At 35.4% G+C, this 21,637-nt stretch overlaps 10 protein-coding genes across 10 annotated transcripts; 4 read left to right on the plus strand and 6 right to left on the minus strand. All coding sequences in view use genetic code 12, as the record gives it.

Annotated features, from left to right (window-relative positions):
* Positions 1–42: 42 nt before the first annotated feature.
* Positions 43–1,615, minus strand: SPAPADRAFT_63287 (phosphatidylglycerol phospholipase; the record flags this gene model as incomplete). The annotated part of the gene is made up of 1 exon (XM_007377363.1): positions 43–1,615. A coding segment is annotated over one exon (1,175 nt), but the record flags the coding sequence as incomplete, so codon positions are not given.
* A 2,473-nt stretch (positions 1,616–4,088) lies between these two features.
* SPAPADRAFT_63288 (NAD(+) diphosphatase) lies at positions 4,089–5,729 on the minus strand (the record flags this gene model as incomplete). Its single annotated transcript, XM_007377364.1, has 1 exon — positions 4,089–5,729. The coding sequence occupies one exon, from the start codon at positions 5,594–5,596 to the stop codon at positions 4,235–4,237; it is 1,362 nt and encodes a 453-aa protein (XP_007377426.1).
* Positions 5,730–5,767: 38 nt separating this feature from the next.
* On the minus strand, positions 5,768–8,200 carry SPAPADRAFT_63289 (ATP-dependent RNA helicase; the record flags this gene model as incomplete). Its single annotated transcript, XM_007377365.1, has 2 exons — positions 5,768–6,290; positions 6,444–8,200. One exon carries the CDS (start codon positions 8,178–8,180, stop codon positions 6,456–6,458), a length of 1,725 nt encoding a protein of 574 aa, XP_007377427.1.
* Positions 8,201–8,366: 166 nt separating this feature from the next.
* Positions 8,367–10,452, plus strand: SPAPADRAFT_63290 (mitochondrial 37S ribosomal protein mS29; the record flags this gene model as incomplete). The annotated part of the gene is made up of 1 exon (XM_007377366.1): positions 8,367–10,452. The coding sequence occupies one exon, from the start codon at positions 8,412–8,414 to the stop codon at positions 9,825–9,827; it is 1,416 nt and encodes a 471-aa protein (XP_007377428.1).
* On the minus strand, positions 9,883–10,428 carry NIP7 (ribosome biosynthesis protein; the record flags this gene model as incomplete). The annotated part of the gene is made up of 1 exon (XM_007377367.1): positions 9,883–10,428. The coding sequence occupies one exon, from the start codon at positions 10,426–10,428 to the stop codon at positions 9,883–9,885; it is 546 nt and encodes a 181-aa protein (XP_007377429.1).
* Positions 10,453–10,501: 49 nt separating the features above from the next.
* HRR25 (serine/threonine protein kinase) lies at positions 10,502–13,934 on the minus strand (the record flags this gene model as incomplete). The annotated part of the gene is made up of 2 exons (XM_007377368.1): positions 10,502–10,787; positions 10,846–13,934. A coding segment is annotated over one exon (919 nt), but the record flags the coding sequence as incomplete, so codon positions are not given.
* Positions 10,557–12,229, plus strand: SPAPADRAFT_157524 (pseudouridine synthase; the record flags this gene model as incomplete). The annotated part of the gene is made up of 2 exons (XM_007377369.1): positions 10,557–10,787; positions 10,846–12,229. 2 exons carry the CDS (start codon positions 10,594–10,596, stop codon positions 12,227–12,229), a joined length of 1,578 nt encoding a protein of 525 aa, XP_007377431.1.
* A 1,207-nt stretch (positions 13,935–15,141) lies between the features above and the next one.
* On the plus strand, positions 15,142–17,080 carry SPAPADRAFT_157529 (uncharacterized protein; the record flags this gene model as incomplete). Its single annotated transcript, XM_007377370.1, has 1 exon — positions 15,142–17,080. One exon carries the CDS (start codon positions 15,260–15,262, stop codon positions 17,078–17,080), a length of 1,821 nt encoding a protein of 606 aa, XP_007377432.1.
* Positions 17,081–17,655: 575 nt separating this feature from the next.
* Positions 17,656–19,494, plus strand: SPAPADRAFT_157531 (uncharacterized protein; the record flags this gene model as incomplete). Its single annotated transcript, XM_007377371.1, has 1 exon — positions 17,656–19,494. The coding sequence occupies one exon, from the start codon at positions 17,726–17,728 to the stop codon at positions 19,052–19,054; it is 1,329 nt and encodes a 442-aa protein (XP_007377433.1).
* Positions 19,495–19,966: 472 nt separating this feature from the next.
* On the minus strand, positions 19,967–20,648 carry SPAPADRAFT_63293 (uncharacterized protein; the record flags this gene model as incomplete). The annotated part of the gene is made up of 1 exon (XM_007377372.1): positions 19,967–20,648. One exon carries the CDS (start codon positions 20,580–20,582, stop codon positions 20,091–20,093), a length of 492 nt encoding a protein of 163 aa, XP_007377434.1.
* Positions 20,649–21,637: the final 989 nt, after the last annotated feature.

Here is a 21,637-nt window from a genome sequence, read left to right on the forward strand (position 1 = left end):
ACCCACTTTTTATTAGGAGAAATGCCTATTAAATTGTTGTGTGAACCAGGTGCTTTGTAAATTCCATAGTGAAACAAGTATTACAAAATATATAAGGTAAATATTAGTGATATTTGCCCACAACGTGATTTGTTTTGATTTAGTGATGATGTTGACAGTGAATATTTTCAAACTTCTCCGTTCTGAGGATATATGCAGGAACGAGAGAAGAACAAACACATAAACTACTATGCAGGCAATTCAGCAATTCCATGTAGTCCCTTAAAATAGTACAGAGTGGTATTGTTGATCTTGGGACAGAAAACTCCATACCAGAACTCGACATAGTCTAATCTCACAACAATTTTTATTTTCTTTTCTTTTTTAATTTTTTTTTTAACTTTATGCTTGCAAGTACATTTGAGGTGCTTTTCTATTAACTCTATAAAGCATTTTCACATCTAAAAGATTCCAAACTTTTGCATAGTTTGAAACATCCAAATCACCCATTCGTTAACTTTAATAACCCTTACTTTATTTTCATCAACAATGGAATCATATTGCTTTTCATCATCAGTTAATTTCTTATCGCTACCCATCTTGTGAAATACTTGGAAAATAAAGTAGGAAAACCACTGTTTAAAGGTTAAGCTAGAACGTAATGATTCAGTAGTTGGAGTTAATCTAGTAGTTTCACCCACTTCTTCTAACTCTTCCTTGTGATCAGCATAGCTGACCATGGTATCAGGATGGTCAGAAATAACACCATATTCCACTAACCCTCCAAGTTCCCCAACTTTACACAAGTATTCATATTGGAACTTCTTATTTATAGTCCACGAAAATAATTTAAGACCATGTACTTTTAATAATGGAACAAATTTGGTCAAAAATCCTTGAGACCAAGTAGATATATAAATCAAGGAAACTCCAGTTAATTTGATCTTGACTCGGTCACCACCTAAGGCATCAAGGTAATCATTATAGCTAACATAGAAAATTGCATCTCTCCAGGAGACAGTAATATTGAAGATGTCAAATTGTTGTTCAGCAAACTTATCTTGGAAATAATCATCTTGGTTCAAATATTTCAAGAAATTCAAATCCCAAATCCCAAACTGAATTCTGTTATACCAAAAACCCATATTTGGTTCAACACTCAATAAATCTTCAATAATTTGTTTGAGAATCTTTGGAGGATTGAATCTCTTGATATCTAATTGTAATTTGAATTCCCCTTCGTGATCTACAACGTATGCTTTAAACCACTGTAACACCTCTCTAAAGGTCATCAATGGGTATCCACCCTCGATGGTCTTCAATTGTTTCAAAATTGGGTCATATTCAGTATCTATAATCTTGTAATCAGTTTCGTTGCCTTCAGAATCAACAAAAACACGCTTGGTAGAAGGGTCATGGGAAATAATAATAACATTATCTTTAGCCAACCACAAGTCAGTTTCGATTATGGTGGCTCCAGTTTCAAAACACTTGTTGAATCCAATCATGGTATTCTCAGGGTAGTTCCCCTTGAATCCTCGATGACCAACTATAACAGGAGATACCAGCATTCTTCGATATAATGTGAGATATTTGTATGGAGTAGTAAACGTTGTCCTAAACCTCAGGAACATCCTATTTATAGTATGGGGAATTTTTTTGTTATCACAAAATTACAGAACCACGTTGATCGGATCGAAACCAATTTCTTTTTTATTTCCTATTTTGTAACTTTTTCCATGAATGTCAATTTTTCATTACGATGAAAAATAACCCCAAGTTTTAAAACCGTTGTTATAGCTATTACAACCAGGATTCTGTGAATTATCTCACAATAACATCGAACTGAATTATAATTAGCACAACCTTCATATTCGATGATCTCTTACCTATTTATTTCTCGATTCTAAATCAATGCAACAGGTAGCAACTATAACTTTTGAAATATTTTTACCATCGCTCCTAATTTCTATTGTTGAATTTGTGTAAACTATAAAACCTCGTCTGGATTGTTTAGTAAGTTGCAATAATATGCCTAGACCTGTTTCCGGCACGAGTTTTCAACTCCTCCCCCCGTTTTGCTGGAGGAATTTATTCACGCGGAGAAACCTTTTATCTCCCCGTTTGCGGTAGAAAGTGGCGCGAATATTTTTGTGCACATAATTTTGCAACTTTTTTCTCCTCGTGGTGCCTGCATTAGGTGGTATCTACATTTGAGTGGAGTTGACTAGTCAACAGAAGATTCGCCATTCACCCCATTACAACAAAGTTATGGTTTGTGTATCATATAATTGAGTCTCAGTTGTATAATTTCATTCATGCAACTGAGCAGCAATTATATCAAAGATTTCAAACCTAGTTACATAAATAGGGAGAACCAATCAACAAATATAGGCAACCAATCAACCGACGTCGATGAATTTCCGTTCAATCCTCACTGAAGTCTCAACTATCGTAACGATAATTGTTCACTCTCATGATGATGAAACTAGAATCCACCTTTGTCGGGTAATTTGCTGTCCATATTTGTTTTTGAATAGAATACGAACTATATTTAGTGTTATGAGTTAAAAATGTTGTAAATAAAATAAGGCCCGAGCTTCTTTGAATCAAATAATACTTACATCATAAAAGCTTCTTGTCAATTAATAATAACAGTCGTGTATACCTTTTTAGTATAAGTTTTGTCGAAACTGAATTAAACTATATTTAAAGCTGCCAAATGAAAAAAAAAATAAAATTGAAAACGTTTTCCAAGACATCCTAGGAATTGACCCATATTTATATTCAAACTTCAAAATCAATATTTGCCACCCAAACCCAATATTGCTGAACACGCGTCAGCAATCGTAATATTACCCCACAATTAAGACACCAACCCCTCAAATTATGTAGACATTGAGATAAATTGTCCACATTCCGTCTGTAACTACTTGGCAACCGATAAGAAAATAAAAACAACGACAAAGACAAGTCCCATAAGTCTAGCTTATGTAGTCAATAGAATATTCTACAATCTTCTAACTCAAGCTAATATAGTCCCTATTCTAAATGTTTTTCCACTTTGTTCTTTTTGTACGCTTTCTTTATTTTGCAGGCAAATGGAGTAACCATTTTGTTTGAAGCAAATGTTTTGTGTCAGTATCAACTAGTTCTTACCACAATTAGTAGCAAAGTAAATCACGTGTATATTATACCTAAGTTTCAAATGAGCTGGAATACTGTTTCTATATATTTTTTTACCTAAGAATTCACGGGAATGAATTAAAAGTCCCTGGTATCAGTTTAACTCTATTATTAGGTTGAGGGAAAGTTATTTATGCACTAACAAAAAATAACAAAGACAATCAAGTATTCAATTACTACAAAGGGAATAATATGTCATTATGTTCTAATATTTAATAGTTATAAGATAACATCTGCAAAGTGAATGTTACTGTAGAATATTGCATTGGATTAGTTAGTTGGGGTTAATGTTGTCAAGACTTCAGAGCAATCTCGATATGAGGAACAACCATAACAATACGAACTACGCAAGTCCAACAGCACTTTCAGTGAAGGATTTCGTGTTGGGACTTACCCAAAATACATTGAAAGATACAATTCCAAAATACCGGCAGTGCCAGACATCCTGACCAAATTAAAACCAACAACACAAACATACGCGAAGTGTATAATTCAAAATAAAGTAATAGTAGAATATTTACCTTGGAGCAATTGAACGTGGTGGTACCATTCCTGGTGTCAAAAAGATTTCTTTGAGATTATTTACTAGCCGGCTTGAAGAAGACATCTGCAAGAATATCAGGAGCAACATCATACACATTTGTGTTTTAGAAGATGTTGACAAACAGTTCATCAAGCAAATAATGACTCAGATACATCCCAGACACCAAAAAATTACCCAAGTACGATAATTTGAAGGGTCTTCAAACCAAGTCTTATAAAATCAAGAAATAAAAAAGTAATTTTTACAAAAATAAAACACATGAGAGAATTTCCTATACCTTTTAATAGTTCTTCAGAGAACTGCATGTAAAACAAAAACTTCTAGCGAGTTCTAAGCAATAGCCAATATGTACTGGTGATACAATTAGAACTGTTATTGTCCTTGCATATTCAATTGGACTCTACTTACAGAACAAATTATACTTACTATATAGAAAAACAACTTACTGTATAAGTATTATATATACCTAAGAGATCTACCTAACATACAGATAATAACATAGAATGTCTATAAATCAAATATAAATTACAATTTGTGCTTATTTGTTGCTTCATCAACCACCAATTTAATTAATTGGAATGCAATTGATTCAGGCATAGGTAACATGATTCCCTCTGGGTTAAAATCTTCATCTTCATCTTTACTAGGATATACCAATTGTCTCACAAAGTCAATATCAAACCATCTGGCATCACTTAATTCGTTATCATGACCCAAATGAATTTGTTCATTTTCACCATTGAAATCGACAATACCCATACATCCAATCATTAAATTAGAAGGGAATGGCCATGGCTGGGTCATGATAATATTGATTTCACTACAATTGACCCCAGTTTCTTCCCAAATTTCTCGTTTAGTAGCAACTTCAACTGTTTCCAGCGGTTCCATGAACCCAGCAGTACATGAATACATTTTAGAAAATGCATACCTTTTAGAAAGCAGAAGCAAAATTTTTGTGCTATCACGATTAGCTATGGTGGTTATTATGACCATATCTGTTCTTGGGAATGATACATTGGCAACTGGTGCCGACTTAACAGAACATGTAAACTTGTCTTGACCTTCAGCATCCTTTTCTGTACCAGTATTGGTACAATAAAGTTTACCTCCAGCATGGATTGGAATAACTGGATGTCCACACCCAGGACAAAACTTGTTCTTGTCTAACCAACTGAAAAACATAGCACCTTGAGAGAACAATGATGCCTCTCTGTTTTCAAATCCAAGGTAATGCTTTCTTGAATGAGTGAAAAATACACCATTTTCCTCAGGGGTGTTCACAACACCCTTGGTATAATGATGATTTATATAATCATTAACAAAAGTAACAATGGAATTAGTTAATTCTGGAGAATTGGTTAAATCAACGGCATAATAAGCAATACCTTGGTATCTACCTTGATGGTCCAAAAATTTTTCCTGATCTGAATCATCAAATTTCAAAGTATGCAAATCCAATCCAACACTTTCATCTAACAAACCCAAGAACAAAAACACCGGTTTATTGCTGGCTCTTAAATCCAGAGCTTGGGTTTTATTGTCAGAATTCCAAGTTGTCAAAACTGATTTCCAATTGTCAACCGAATCCAATAATCCAGATTCAACAACTGCATGTTCGCCGGTGAATCCGATTTTGCCTTTCCCCATGGAATCAATCGACAATTGCTTTGATCCATTAGTTAAAATTGTCAATTTGTTGGTGAAATTCTTATGAATCAATGGCTTTTGATCATGATAAAATATGAATCTAGTGGAGGGATGAAATAAAGATTGAGTTATAAATTCAGTATCTTCACGTAGAAACAGAACTCTGTTGACTACTTCTGTACCGAAATACATATCTTGTTGCATGTCGGTGACACTAGTATGACGAGAATGTGACATGTTTGGTGTTTTTATGTAACGTGACTTTCTATGTGGTGTACTAGTACTCCCTATGGTGGTTCCTTGAGTTGTAGCTGTGGATACCGTTCTAATTAAGTTCACACTAAATCTGATTGGTGTAATTATTCGCCTTATCATGAAAAAAAAAGAAAAGATTATTAACTATTTTTCCATTATCCATTATTTTATTTGTTTTTCTTATCCCGAGGAATAAATTATAATTCATACACAAAATCCAAACCCCACAGTTTCCTGTTAAATAAAACGGACCAATACTAAGTCAAGATTAGCGGAAACAGATCCTTGGAACGATACGCAATTTAGACAAAATCTATAAACTAGAACCCAGTCCATAGATATCTGTCTTAATTAAATAGGTGGCCAGGATTAGTTCTACCAATCCTATCAAATTGGACCCTGAAAAAGAAATCACGTTGGTGGTTGTTCTTTTCCAAATGGATAAATCTTTGTTTATGTTTTATCTACAGATGTATCCAAACGTGACCACTAAACACATTATGGACTAAAATGTGAACAGTGACTTATAATCATTTGGAGATATCAATTTTCCTGGGGCGTATAGTCTAATCATACCATAGTGAAAATCGGTAAGTAGATAAAGCGAATTCCCAGGTGTTGGTCTTACAACAATATTAATCTCAAATTATGAAATTAATTCTATGTACAGGTAACCCTAGATTTGTTAGTATTATGAAATTCAAACTCTAAAGCCTTGATTCCTGGTCAGATAAGCAAGATGTTCTCCTCAATGTAATTAGGAAGTCTAACGTCTGAAAAATCTTGAAAAATCATCATATAAAGGAACCATTTGAAAAAGTTAACATACCTTAATAAATATCTATCCAATTGTAGCTCCTTTAGTAATAGCATTTCCTAACCCTTTAATCCAACTCTTTCTTGTTTTTCTATCAACAATAACAAATACTCTTCCATTTTGTTTCATTCTACCAGTTCTACCAATTCGATGAACCAAATCAACCGAATTATGAGGTAAATCAATCATAACCACATTTTTAACACCAATGAAGTTGACACCACGAGCTAAAGCATCAGTACAAACCAACACTTTGTATTTACTTTTATGTTCATCATCTTCAATTAATCCCGCTGGTTGTAAGAAAGGTTTCAACAACTTGTCACGTTCTTCCTTGGATAAATCTTGAGTGATCCCATAGAAATCATGTGGTTTATGATGGAACTTTTCAGTCATTGATTTAACCAACGGTTTAACTTCATCTCTTTTATTGACAAATATAACAATTCTTTTAACATAACCTGGATCAGTACCATCTTTTGCAATCGCATAAAGTGCTTGTGCAAGACATCTAGTTTTAGAACCATTATAAGGAGGTAATTCAGCATCTAAAGTAAAGACCTTGATTCGTCTTGGAATCTTATGTAATTGCGGAGTTTGAACATTGATTAATGATTTTTGATCTGGGAATTTTGCTTTAAGAATCTTTTGGAACTCTTTAGGAATGGTTGCAGATACCAAAATCAAATCAACTAATCGAGGCATATGTTTGAGAACAAACGAAGTATCAGCAATAAAAGATTGATCAAATAATGTATCAGCTTCATCAATAACACAGTATCTAACCAGGTTGAAATACTTCAATGGTCTAGTAAAGTTTCTTAAATTGCTTAATGAAGAAATCTTAGCTGGTGTGGTAACCAATACATCCAAGCGACCTTGCTCACATCTATCAAATAAAGTGGTTGGAGGATCACCTTGCGACCATTTCATGACTGAAAGTCCCAAAGTTTTGTTTTCATCCAATTCCAAGAATGGTTTGAATTGAGGATGAACATTCTTACTGTGATCAAGCTTGATAGTAGTGGCTCTCGCCAATGTATCATAAACTTGTTCAACCAACTGATGAGTAGGAACCAAAATAACCGATCTAATAATAGCATGATCTTTACTTTGTTGATACTTAGCTGGACTTTCTTGCCAAACATTCATGTCATCTTCCTTTAATTTAGATAACACAGAAGCCAAATAAGCCCAAGTTTTACCGGAACCAGTTTCAGCAGCAATCGTGAAAACCTTCAACCTGTTAGCTTGATTTTCCTGCAGTATAGTTAAAGCAATCCTTTCACCTTCTGATAATTCTTCAAAATTTTCAGGAAGCTTGATGTCTCTAGATTGGTTAACTTTTCTGATAGCACTAATTTGAACTGGTGTAGGTTCAAGGTGTAAGTCAGATTCAGTCTTGCCCTTCATGTTGTATTGTGACTTGATTTCTTCAAGCATAGCTTTACGTACAGAAGGAAAGATTCTCAATTGGTCAAACTCATGAATCTTAGCAATTGCTTGAGAAGCCGACTCACGTTCTTTCAAAGAAGGTGTATGTAATTGTGAAAACTTACCAAATGAAAATATACTTTCCGCCTTTTTTTGCGCATCATCATTTTTGTCGACAGCTGACTTCAGCACAGCTTTAGGTCGACTATATTTCTTATGTGCGGGTCTTTTAGAAGCAAATCTCTTTGCCAATGATAGCACGGGACTTACCTGACTATATCGTATTGATTGACATTGTTTGAGTATAGAGATCATTGAGTTGTAACCCAATGGTTATAAAAAGAAAGTGCTGCCAAAATTGGTGAGATGCGAAAGTGCGGAAGAAGAACATTAAAAATTTTTTTCTCTACTGTAGAAACAAAGTCGTGTAGCGATTCAATTCTGACAACGAAAAAAAAAAAATTTCAACAGAATCAAACCCTAGTTAAGAAAGTTTTTTACAACCAATAGACAAGCGAGTCTAACTTGTACATATACTCCAAAAAAATGTTAAGAGCTACAAATAGATTGGTGGTTAGTTCGAAAGCCACAATTGGGCTCAGAGCAATTTCCACAACTCCAGCCTTATTAGCACCAAAAGCTAAGTTAACTGGTCCTAAGAAAGCCCAAGGAACCAAGAAATGGTCAGCCAGTAACCAACCAGCCAAACCAAAGAAATCAGGTATGACCCATCATAAATTCCGTGATGCTGTTTACAACTTGAACTGGGATAAGTATGCCTCTGAATTACCTCCAATTCCAAATTTAAATGTTAAGAATTTGAAAGCAAACAGTCATATGGCCAGATATTCTCCAAGCGTTGAAGCTGCCTTAAGCAAATTTGGTGGATTTAAGAAAGGTCAATATCATGAATTGTTTGAACATCCTGTTACATTAGCTAATGAAAATACTCAAAGGTTGAACCAAGAATTTATTAGCAAATTAGAAGGTAACTCCAAGGACAATCGTGTATATATTACTGGTGATCAAGCTATTGGTAAGTCCACTCTTGTCACTCAAACCCTTGGTTTAGCTTTGGAAAAGTTTGGTCAAGATAAGACACTTATATTACATTTTGATACTCCTAAGGTCATCACCAATGGTACTAGTGATTACATCTTTAACAAAGACTTGGGATTATATCAGCAACCAATGTTAACTAAGAGATGGGTATACAAATTCAGACAAGTTAATGAAGCTACCTTGAAGACATTAAAATTAACTGAAGATGTCAAATTTTCTGTCAAGGGTAAGCCAGTTGCTCTTAAAGCTGGAACTAACACATTATATGAATATCTTGTCCAATGTCATGATTTTGGAAGTTCTACTCCAACTCAAGGTTTCCAATTCTTCATTAACCAATTAAAGGCACATTCTAAAACTGTTCCAGTTGTTGTTACAGTTGATGATTTCAACACTTTGGCTGAGTTCCCAGTGACTGAATATAAACATCCAGATTTCACTTCAATTCACGCAACCCAATTTGAAATGGCTGATTTCTTATTTAAATGTGCCAGTGGTGAATTAAACTTTGCACAAGGTGGTGTTCTTTTAGCCAACACTACCGCTGTAAGCCAACATAGAGAAACTATGGAAGTTGCTCTTGATCAAACTAAATATGATCCATTTGCCAACAAGAAATATTTCGATAGAGAAATTGCCGAAAAGCTCTTGCAAAATGGTGGTGTTAAAGAATTCAAAATGACTCCATTAACCAAAGACGATACCAGACAATTAATGGCATTCTGGAAAGATACTGGAATATTACAAATCCGCCCTGATTTCACCAAGAAAGATTATAACAAGGAAGAGGCATTCTCCATGAGTATTTCTAAACAATTTGAAAACCTTGTTAACTTACAATATGTTTCCACTCAAGGTGTGCCAGGATATTTATTGAGGAAATCAGTCATGCACTATTAGATACTACAGCTTGTAAATAGTTCTATTAATATAACATTAAGTCTACAAACGTTACCTATGTAAATAAAGTATCTTCATCTCTCAAGTATTCACCAATATCACCTTGTCTAAATGCAACAATACCAGTAGGAGCTAAACTTCTAGCTTCATTCGTAGATTTAGCACTTACACCAAACCCTAAAGGAACATCGTTCATGGAGTATACAATAAGTCCAGCATGTTCTGGTATGTCATCACTCATTCTACCAACATGAGCCTTTAATACATGGTTTCCGTACAAGAATGGCATTTCACCATTGGTCTTAATCCATACTTTAAACTTGGCATATTGAGCTAAGTAAGGTAATGCAGTGATGTGTAATCTGAATTTACCAGTCTTGGTAAACTTACCAAAACAAGTTCCCAAGGACATTAAGTTATTACGGGATACACTGGTAGCAAACTTTGCTATTTGATCAGAAACGTAATAAACTCGATCTTTTTGGAGTCGGAATACATGTGGATTTGTTGGGTTATCTATAAGGAAGGAGATGTTTCGTCCTATGTAATTAGCTAACTTTTCAAATACAACTTTGGTTTCTTCTTCTGTTAATGGTCTCATGGTGACTGGCTAGTATGTTGTTGTATTCACTTTCAGTTCAGTCTGATAATCTTGAATAATTTTTTTTTGTTTTAGGTAGTTGTGCGATGAGGGCCGAAAAATCTTTTGCAATAGTGAGGACCAGAATCACCGATAATTAAGCTTCTCAACAACAAACTCACTCGAATGTCTGAAGCAGAAAACCAGCAGAAGTCGGAGACCATCCACTACGACGATCAAGTAGATGATTCGGTATATAAACGCGACCAAAAGAGTAAATGGACCCGTACTCGTACTGGCGATCGGATCGAGAGTGAGGCCAAGAGAACTAGAAAACAACTTGGTGTCGAAAGACGTAAGAAGGAATATGAGGATGGAAAGTACGTATGTTTTACAATTGTTTTCCTAAAATATGGATTTTTATACTAACAGTTGTAGCAACTATGAATTTCCTTTAGACGAACATGGAAACCCTATCAAATCAGAGCGTAAACCTAAACGTAAATGTGCCGTAATGATTGGGTATTGTGGTACTGGGTACAATGGTATGCAATTACAAAATGATCCAACTATCAAGACGATTGAACGTGATCTTTATGATGCCTTTGGTAAAGCGGGCGCTATTTCTCGTGAAAACGCTGAAGATATGAAGAAATCTGGTTTCATGAGAGCTGCAAGAACTGATAAAGGTGTTCATGCTGCCGGTAACGTTGTTTCTTTAAAATTGATTATTGAAGATCCTGATATCGTCAAGAAGATCAATGAACATTTACCTGATCAAATCAGAGTTTGGGGTATTCAAAGAACTACCAAGGGATTCGATTGTCGTAAGTTGTGTAGTTCAAGAATTTACGAATATTTATTACCAACTTATTCCTTGTTACCACCAAAGAAAAACACTGTGTTGAGTGACTTACTTGAAGAAAAACGTGCAAAGTGTCCAGATTTGTTCCACGATGATCCAGAAGGTGCCAAGTGGTGGGAAGAAACCCATCAAAAGATCTTGGATGCAGGTATTACTCAAGAACAATTAGACTCAATTGGAACTACCATTGAATCAACAGGCCCAGAATCTGAGGATGCAACGGATAAACCGGTGGTGTTCGAAGACGGTGAACTTACCGAATTTGGTAAGCTCGTAAAACAAGTTAAGGCTATTGAAAACCAATCAAGAAGATCTTTCAAGATCTCTACTGAACGTCTTAACCAGTTCCGCGAAGCCATGAAGCAATATGAAGGTACCCACAACTTCCATAACTTCACCATTGGTAAACATTTCAAGGATCCAAGTGCATCAAGATTCATGAAGACAACCACTGTTTCTGACCCATTTGTAATTGAAGGTACTGAATGGGTATCTATCAAAATCCATGGTCAATCATTCATGTTGCATCAAATCAGAAAGATGATCGCTATGGCTACCATGGTAGTTAGAATCGGGTGTCCTGTCAATATCATTCAAGACTTCTTTGGTAATAAAAAGATTAATATTCCAAAGGCTCCTGCCTTGGGATTGTTATTGGAAAATCCAGTGTATGAAGCTTACAACCAAACTTTACAAAAATTGGACTACGATCCAATCGATTTCACTAAATTTGATGAAGAAATGGAAGCTTTTAAAATGAAATATATTTATGATAAGATATACGCAGAAGAACATAAAGAAAATGTATTCTATGGATTCTTTGGTTATATCGATACTTTCAAATCAAACTCTGATGAAGAAAGACCGGATGGAACTAGTGTATTTGACTTCATAAAGAATTACACCAACAAGTCTACCGAGCAGCAGGTACCATCTAAGGAAGATCCAAAACAATAATCCTTCTTGTATCTTTCTCTCTCTCTCTTTGACTTTTATAGATAATGTATTAAGTTAAAACCTATAGTATGCAAGGTAAAAAGAATAAACAGAAACAATAAAAAAACATATAGTGACACTGTGAAAACATTGTATGGAACCAAATTGCTCTTTCCTCCCTGTGAAAAACATAAAAAAAAAACTAGTAGAATTAAGTATTATTTTAAAGCCATGCTGGGTTACCTTGTTGTGGTTGTTGCTGTTGTGGAGCTTGAACAACCTTGGGCTTTTCCTGTTGTTGATATCCTGTATAAGCTTGGTAATTACCACCTTCTCCTGTGAGCTTCTGTTGCTGCTGCAATAATGCTCGTTGTTTTTGAAGACGTTGTTGGGTTGAAATTTGGTCTTGAGGTTGTATTTGAGGAGCAGGTGGTGGAATTTGTGCTTGCTGAGGTTGTGTTTGCTGTTGTTGCAGCTGTTGTTGTTGTTGTTGTTGTTGATCTTGTTGTTGTTCCCCTTCAGTTACTTGGCCTTGCGCTCTTTGTTTTTCCTTTTGGAACTTATACAAAGTCCAATCAAATACATAGTCGTAACGGTAGTTTTCCTTTTTGAACAAATCTCTAAACAACTTTCTCAAATAAGGATAATCTGGCTTATCATCGAATCTAAGAGTCTTGATATAATTCATATAATCCAAGAATTCAGTAGGTAATCCCTTACACAAGATATTGTTAGGAGTAGTCATTTTCTTCTCCATAATACGATCATACTTTTGTCTTTTGGTAGCAGCCTTTAAACCTTGCCATGGCAATGAACCACGGCAGAAATAAATCAAAACATAACCCAAACTTTCTAAATCATCTCTTCTACTTTGTTCAATACCTAAATGGGTGTTGACACTAGCATATCTTGCAGTACCGGTTAAATTCTTGTTTTCTCTATAAGGAATGTGCAAATGAGTTCTTGGATCTCTATATTTCTTAGCCAATCCAAAATCAATAACATTAACTTGTGAACCTCTTCTACCAATTCCCATCAAAAAATTATCCGGTTTGATATCTCGATGAATAAAACATCTAGCATGAATATACTCGATACGACAAATTAATTGATCGGCCAATAACAATACGGTCTTGTATGTGAATTTACGATTACAGTAATTGAAAAGATCTTCCAAAGAAGGACCCAACAAGTCAATAACCATAGCATTATAATCGCATTCGGTACCGTACCATCTAACAAATGGAATACCGACACCTCCGCTTAATGCTTTATAGACCTTAGCTTCATATTCTAATTGAGGATGTTTAGCCTTGATGTTTTCTAATTTGATGGCAACTTCTTCCCCTGAAATAATATTGGTACCTAAATAAATATCCCCAAATGAACCTGAACCAATCTTACGACCAATCCGATACTTCTTACCTACTCTTAAATCCATCTTGTTATTCTAACGAACTATGCGGTTTGAGTAGTGAAATGTGGGCAATGCAAAATTTTATATAAGCGGGTTGACTAAAAACGTTGTTTTTTTTATTAAAAAAAAGACACTAGACGCTATCGATGATGAGTTTTGTCAAGTTTTCAAAACAGGCTTGTTGGACGCTATAAGATTTGGTGTGTTTTGAGTTTGGTTCTGGTTTATGTTATGAGACGTCGGGTTGTATTGATTGTAGTCGACAAGTGATGACGTGGTTTTTGAGTTGGTTGGTTGTAAACTTGTGGATGAAGTTTGTTGGTGGTTCTTGTTTCCTCAAAATCTTTTTTTAACCTCTCACTTTTCCGCCACAAACTAAAAAAAAAAAAAAAAAAAATTGTAAGAGCAAAAAAAGAAATTTTGTTTTTTTTTGATTCTTTTTGCCAAGGAGGAGACATTTTTCCTACACACTAACTGTTGATGTCGTGGTGGAATTTGTTATCCATTATTGTTGCTTAATTGGCTGCTATGTGGTATATCATTGTGATATCATTCCTAAGTTGAATATAGATCTGGATAACTCACTTTTGTGCATTTTATTCTATCCGATTTATCCTTTGAACATAGCCCCGGACCTCGGCAATGGTGGAACGGCTGCTACCAACTGGGATCCAGATCTGACTAGTAAATTGGCTTAAAAGTGATAGCCATTTTCTAACCTTACTTTATGGTAACTCAGATTTGGCTTATAATATAAGCGCGATTGTTAAGGTTTATGCTTCTATCAATTAATTTATAATTAAGTTGTTACAATTGAGTTTAGAATATGGAAAACTAAATTGCGTAATTTCACCTCCTGTCCAAGACTCTAATTTGGAATCTTGAACTTTGGCATTAACCTAAATTCTTGTTACAAAACATTAAATTTTTCCCACAATTATTTCAAAACTAATATGGAGGTAAACCTCTACTTGCATACAAATACAGAATGCTCATGTTTTGAAGCACTGCTTGCATTGCTGATAACATTGTCCCATAGTGTGTTTCTCCAGCCATATGCTGTCATTATATTGCATAATCGAGAGAAAAACTTAAGCTGACATTTTTCCGATACATCTAGAAAGTTTTATTCTTCCTTGGTAATCGAATTATAGATTCTAATTTCATTCTTGTTCATCCTAGTTTCCAATCGATCACACTAGTATACTTTCTAAGAAGCTGTAGAGAAAAGTAATTTATAGTTGTTTTTTTTTTTCTTGGAATTACTGCGAAAAATATCAACAATACAAAATTTACTTAATTTATTTAATGACAATTTTCTATAAAAACTACTTCTAATTCCACCTCCAGCTATTCTCGACCAGATCCTCTTATATTTAATCATGCACAGACTAATAAGAATAATACTAAACTTTCTTTTAGTTTGTCCATTCGTAACCGCACATTGTATCGATTCAGACGAGGTCATCCAGCCGTTATTTCTTGGATTTGAAAAAGGTGCCAAAACAGAAGCCCATAAATCAAATGCAAAACATGCATTGCAAGTATTGAAGAAAAAATTAATCCAATACCCCGAACGTGAATCATTTACGATTATCGACGGTGACATTGTTGGCTATGTATGGGTAGGCAATATGGTGCAAAATCTTGGATTTGTTACCAACTCAGCTTGGCAAGTGCTTTACGAAGAAATTGATACTCATGGAATCCCTAATTCAATATATATAGAATATGCAAATGGAGATCCAAGACAGGGGTATGGTGTAATTTTGAACACAGGTGGAATATCCAAGCTAGATGAAGCCCAACAAGCTGTCAAGGCGTGGTCTTCGGGTAAAAACTATGGCAAGTTTACTGGAAGTTATATATACGAGGCAGAATCTGTATGTTATCTAACTTATGCCGAACGCAAAAGAATTGTCAATGATCCAGAAGTTGGTGTTTGTAATTACGTTCGATATTTTGAGGGAGAAGACTTACTGGAGAGTACTGGATTAGACCCAGAGACCATTTTACTCTATAACCCACATCTCAACTTTGACCACTTTCAACATGGGCAACCAATATGCACAAGCATAGGAAAGTTACCTGACTTGAGACCAGTTCCCAAACCTGATGGAACTTGTGAACAATACACAGTGATGAATGGCGATACATGTGAATCAATTGCTATGCATTTCTATCCGCTCAGTATTGATGCCATTGAAACATTTAACCAGAATAGTTTGGTTTGGGAAAGTTGTGATGACTTGAGTGTGGGAGATACAATTTGTGTTTCTGAGGGAACAGTACCGCGACCAAACTCGCACCCCATGGCCGAGTGTGGGCCATATGCTCCTGGAGCATGGACAACCCCACCCGAATGTCCCAATAATGGATGTTGCAGCTTGGCTGGGTTTTGTGGAATTGATGCCCAGTATTGCGACCCACCGTTGTGTTATTCCAATTGTGGATATGGAACATTACCCACGGTTTTTGCATCCAGTTTTAAGAATGTAGCATATTGGATGGATCTCCCCTTTGATATTTTACACATGCATGCATCCGACATTGACACTAATAGATTTGAAATTGTCCATTATTCATTTGCAAGGATTAATGAAGACTTTTCTATTTCTGTTGGTTCTGGATTTAAAGATTTCCTATTGTTATCCCTGAAGAAAATGATTGCAATTGGAGGTTCCAATATGGCTGCTGATGCTTCTTTAAACCAAAGATTCAAACTAGGTGTTTCTGATGAGCACAGAGAGGAGTTAGCCGATAGTATCGTGGCTTTTATTCAGGAACACAATTTGGATGGTGTTCATTTGGATTGGGAATATCCACAAACCATTGAAGAAGGAAAGAATTATAATCTTCTTTTCAAAGCCATTAAATCTAAGATGTCAACCAAGGTTTCAATTGCATTGCCACCAACTTATTTCCACCTTAAGAATTTTCCCTTGCAGGAAATGGATGAAAATATGGATTACTTCATCTTGATGAATTACGATTACTATGGACAATGGAATTATGACACAGGGTCAGGAGTTGGATGTCATGTTGACAAAGAAGAGACTATAGAATCGATTAAGATGATTGTTAAATCAGGAATAAATACTCGAAAATTATACGGAGGTGTAGCTAATTATGCCCGCACGTTTGAACTTGAGGATCCTGGTTGTGATGATTTCGGGTGCCTATTTACAGGTCCCGAGTCAGGAGCTGATCCAGGAGAATTGACATTACTTCCTGGTATATTAAGCGAGAATGAATTGTTGAGTATTCCAGAAGCAGAAAGAACTATGTGGTATGACGCTGATTCCAAGTGCGATATCATGGTTTATAAGAATGGGAGAAATTGGGCTGCTTGGATGGGAGAAGCTGAGAGGAATAATTTAATTCATTGGTACCAGTCAATTGGGTTGGGCGGTACTGCCTTATGGGCCATTAATTACGAATTACCAGTTGACTAGCTAAATATATAGCATATATATATATATAAATATCAACATTTTCATAGTAACCCAATATAATGTAAGTGTGACTCTAAATTGTATTCACAAGGCGCAAATTTACAAGAAAATAAATCAACACATTTAAGATTTCGCCTGACTTTGTAGATTTATTATTGTTTCATGTAAAACTTCTTACCTTTTCATTCCTACACAGCATAGAGGAAACAACTCTACGGTTTATCTATATTTGAAATTTCACAATGCTAATTTCATATGATATAAAGTGAGCACCAAGAATAACTCTAATATTTTTCAGGTCTTATCTAAAACTACTTTCAATTCGCCAGTTGTTGTCCTACAGAAAATAGAGCACGCTGGTCCGCCTTAGCGATGGTGATAACTGTGAGGCGGCATCATCGGTCATTAACATTTGTAGTTAGGGAATTGTGCAGATGCGGGTGACTGTAGTCTTACAAAATATTGCTAAAAAATAATCTGACCTCATTTGTATGTATCGGACATCGCAAGTGAATGACCGTAAAACGGTAAACAATAACGACATATTTTTCGAGAAAATGATATATCAGGCTAGTATATCATCATTCTTTCAATGTTTGTTTGTCAAACCAACTCATCTTTGAATAAAACTAATCATATGCCAAAATGTTACATTTATTTTATATTTTCCAATACGTGCTAGCGGTGGGCGCCATGTCAACTGGTGGAGTACACCGACTAGATTTCGAAGTCGTAACTCGGGATTCATCGGCCCAGCCCGAACCATTAATGAAACAAAACATGTTGAACGATAAGAACATGTATCTTGCTCGATTCTTCATCGGATCAAACCGAGATGAAGTGAAACTTCAAGTTGACACTAGCTGTGCTGATTTTTGGGTAATGGGATCGGGAGTAGATTGCCTACCTCATATACCTAGACGCGCCCAATATGACATTTGGACACGATGCAGTTGTGAAGATATTGCTGCACCCACACAGATGGTGGAGAGCTCATGCATAAGCCAGGGAAGTTTCCGGTTTAACGATTCAACTACATTTGAACGTCACGATAAGGAGTATTATCAAGAAAATCATTTAACTAGAGGAAAGACCGCGCAAGGATTTTGGGGATTAGATGATGTATCGTTTGCCAATAAATCAATAAGAATTCCGTTTGGAGTCGTGAACGAAACCAATTTGGATGAAGGAATACTAGGACTTGGGTTCCCTGAGGAAAACGGCAATTTAAGTTTTCCTTACGAACTAAAGAAAAATGGCTTAATTGACCGTGCGGCATATTCCCTTTACTTTAACTCAACAAATGCATCATTTGGTTCGCTTCTATTCGGAGGTATAGATCATGCAAAATATAGCGGAAATTTAAAGTCAATTGCAGCAGTGCACAACCAAACAATAAGTTATATTGCAGTTGATGTCAACCGAATACTAATGACTATGAATAATACCACTACTGTAGTAATTGGAAACAAGAAAACTACATTCATGTTGGATACTTCTTCCTCATTGTCTCGATTCCCCATGGCAGTGTTAAACACAATGGCTGACGCCCTTGGAGGTAGGGTATACAAGGAAACAAATGATTTAATCGTGCAACGATGTCCTGATACTTTAGAATTCAATATTGACTTTGACGGGCAGCTTATTCTGATTCCTGGTGAAGCATTTATGTATAAAAGTATAGGAGACCATTGTTTAATTAGGATTCAAGTTGATGACTTGACACCAGCAATCGGACAGGACTTATTAAGAAGCATGTATGTTGTTGTGGATTTAGAGCAAGAGGAAGTTTCTGTAGCAGAAGCAAAATTTACCCAAGATTATGAAATTGAATTATTGCCACCTGTTGGTAAAAATAGATCCTATTCGGTCGAGTTCACTGGTACTGAAAGGGAAGAATCAGCAAGTCATTCAAATTCAGTCGAGATTTTAATAGCCGGTTTGATGTGGTTGGCACTATTAGTTGTAATATAGATATTTCCACCAAGTGCTTGCTTTTGGCCAATAAATTAACAATATTCCGAGATATCAATAGAGTTATTGTTCTTATTGCATCCACATTTGCTCCATTTTGGCTTGTGATAATGCATGTTGCAATCCTTTATTACTTGAGTGCTAATTGAGCTTGCATAATGAGCTCTCAAAAAGCAATACTAGTTGTTGAGCCATTGATTCCATATCATTGAACTAATCTCAGTTTGCTTCAACAACAATGGTTGACAACGGCGATCTTTCTCAAAACAATAGTGCTGTTTCAGCAATCATAGCTGAGCCACACTGACACTTATCCAGAAAATAAAATCCAGATACCACTTCAGCATATTCAAATCATCAAAATAGAAAATTCTTTTGTAGTATACAAGCTTTAATCGTTTTTATTTTTAATGTTATAGACCACTAGTGATCTCGGCTAATGATAACGCTTGTAGATGGTTAACAACCAGTCTCTGGGAGGGGAAAAAAAAGCGGCGCGACAACACAACATTTCAATATGCAGGTACAGGGGAGAAAGGGCTGTGCAAAAAATAATAGTTTCAATCATGAATGAAACAATTACTAAAACTCAATTTAAATCGAGAACTTGAAAGGGTCATGTTTCTTTGTGCACGTAATGACAACCATATGGCTTGATTACTTTTCAACACGTCACTGTGTCCGCCATTAACAGGACTTTTTTACAGCCAAGGCCTAAAAAGAGAAGAAGAAAAATAAGGAAATAATTTCCCGATTTGGTATTCCTTGTGAGCTTTTGTATCATGTTAAGCTTATTTTGTAATCCCTCCCCCCTCCTCTCTGCATCATCCCCACGCCTTTTGTGTAAACAAAAGCGAAGCTCTAATTTTTTGTTAGGTTTACAACTACATAGCAAAATAAAAACCATTCCTTCCATGAACTAAAAAGAATTAATCAATTAAAATTTATAAACAATACTAGAAAAAGACCACCACATTAACGATACATATACATATAGAGGCTGTTATCATACCTCTTTGAACTTTATTTGTCCCATCTAATTCTTTGCAGGAGTAGTTTTCTTGAATTTTCCAAATAATTTCTTAAAGAAATCATTCTTCTTGTGTGCCTTGTCAACCTTTTCACTGGCATCTTTAACTTGAGCCTTGGCAGTTTCAGCATCAGTCTTTGCTTCATCAACAGCATCCTTAGTTTCACCTTCGACTTCCTTAGTAGCTTCTTCACCTTCAGCAGCAACTTCTTCAGCTTCAGCTTCAACTTCCTTTGGAGCTTCTTCAGCAGTTTCTTGTGCTTCTTTAGCTTCACCTTCAACCTTGTCGGCTACTTCTTCAACTTGAGCTTCACCATCGGCAGCAATTTCTTCAGCCTTAGTTTCACCTTCAGCAGCAGCTTCTTCAGCTCCGTCTTTGGCGTCTTCTGTAGCGTCCTTAGCAGAAGCTTCCTTGTCTTTGGTTTGTTTGTCTAAGGCTTCCTTGTGTTCATTGGTGAAGATCTTAGAGACTCTCTTAACTCTATCTTTTAAAGCCATTGTGTGTGTATTTTAGTTATGCGATATGAAAATTAGTGTATGAATTGATTCTACAAACTGGGAACAAAAAGAAAAAAAATGAGAAGTTAAAAATTCTCCAACAAGGAAATCTATTCTATTTATATGCTTCCGCCTAACCAAAGGGAATTGGGAAACATACGTAAAACAAAAACATCAGAAATTTTTAAAAAAAAAATAGCCTTCCTTAAAATTATAAGATAGAGAAATAAATAAATAAAGAAAAAAAAAATAATAGTAAGCAAAAAATAATTTCAAGCTAAAGTCACGGTTTGTTTCAATAGTTTATTTTATTTTTGTAGTATAAAAGTTAATTGTGGCCATTGTTTTAAATATTTTTTTAACTTGTTTTGCATTTAATGTATGCCGCTGGTCAGTTAATCTCAAGTGACGACCAAATTAGTCAAAAAACGATATATCTGCATCAACCTCAGATGAACATGTTGATTATGTAGTAATTGCACTATCTATTCGTCAAAGGTAGGACACAGCCAGAAATTATTCAAATTAGTTGCATGTTATTACCTTGCCCCACGTATATACCGAATTTCTAAGAAATCTCGTACGTTTCTATAAAGTACGGCTATACACAAAGTTACACAAAATCATTTTTTTTTTTGAAGCCCTAGTGCATCAAATATTTTTATTTTTTATAAAAAAAATTTTTTTTGATCATTTTATGCTGGTTATTATTTTTTGTTATTGTGTTTATCCCTTGTCGTAGGACTGTTGTAACTTACTGCGGCTAGCTTTGTGGCGCTGAAACTGAACCCATTCCTTCCACCACACCCACTAGGAAGCGCACATCTTTTAAAATCAGAAGGTAAGTATAATGATAGAGTAATTATAAAGAGTATATTCACTATAGTTAATACCGATTCAAATAATGTCTAAAAGCGGAAAAAAATCACCTGCAAATTTATGTAACCATTAATTAACAATCTCCATTGTTATCGAAATTCATATTGAGAAGACGAGAAATACACATTACGCTCTTCTGATCTCTACCATGCAATTCGGGATCTGGGCCGAATGTG

This window comes from Spathaspora passalidarum (genome assembly GCF_000223485.1).
Source record: "Spathaspora passalidarum NRRL Y-27907 unplaced genomic scaffold SPAPAscaffold_7, whole genome shotgun sequence".
Lineage (NCBI taxonomy): Eukaryota > Fungi > Ascomycota > Pichiomycetes > Serinales > Debaryomycetaceae > Spathaspora > Spathaspora passalidarum.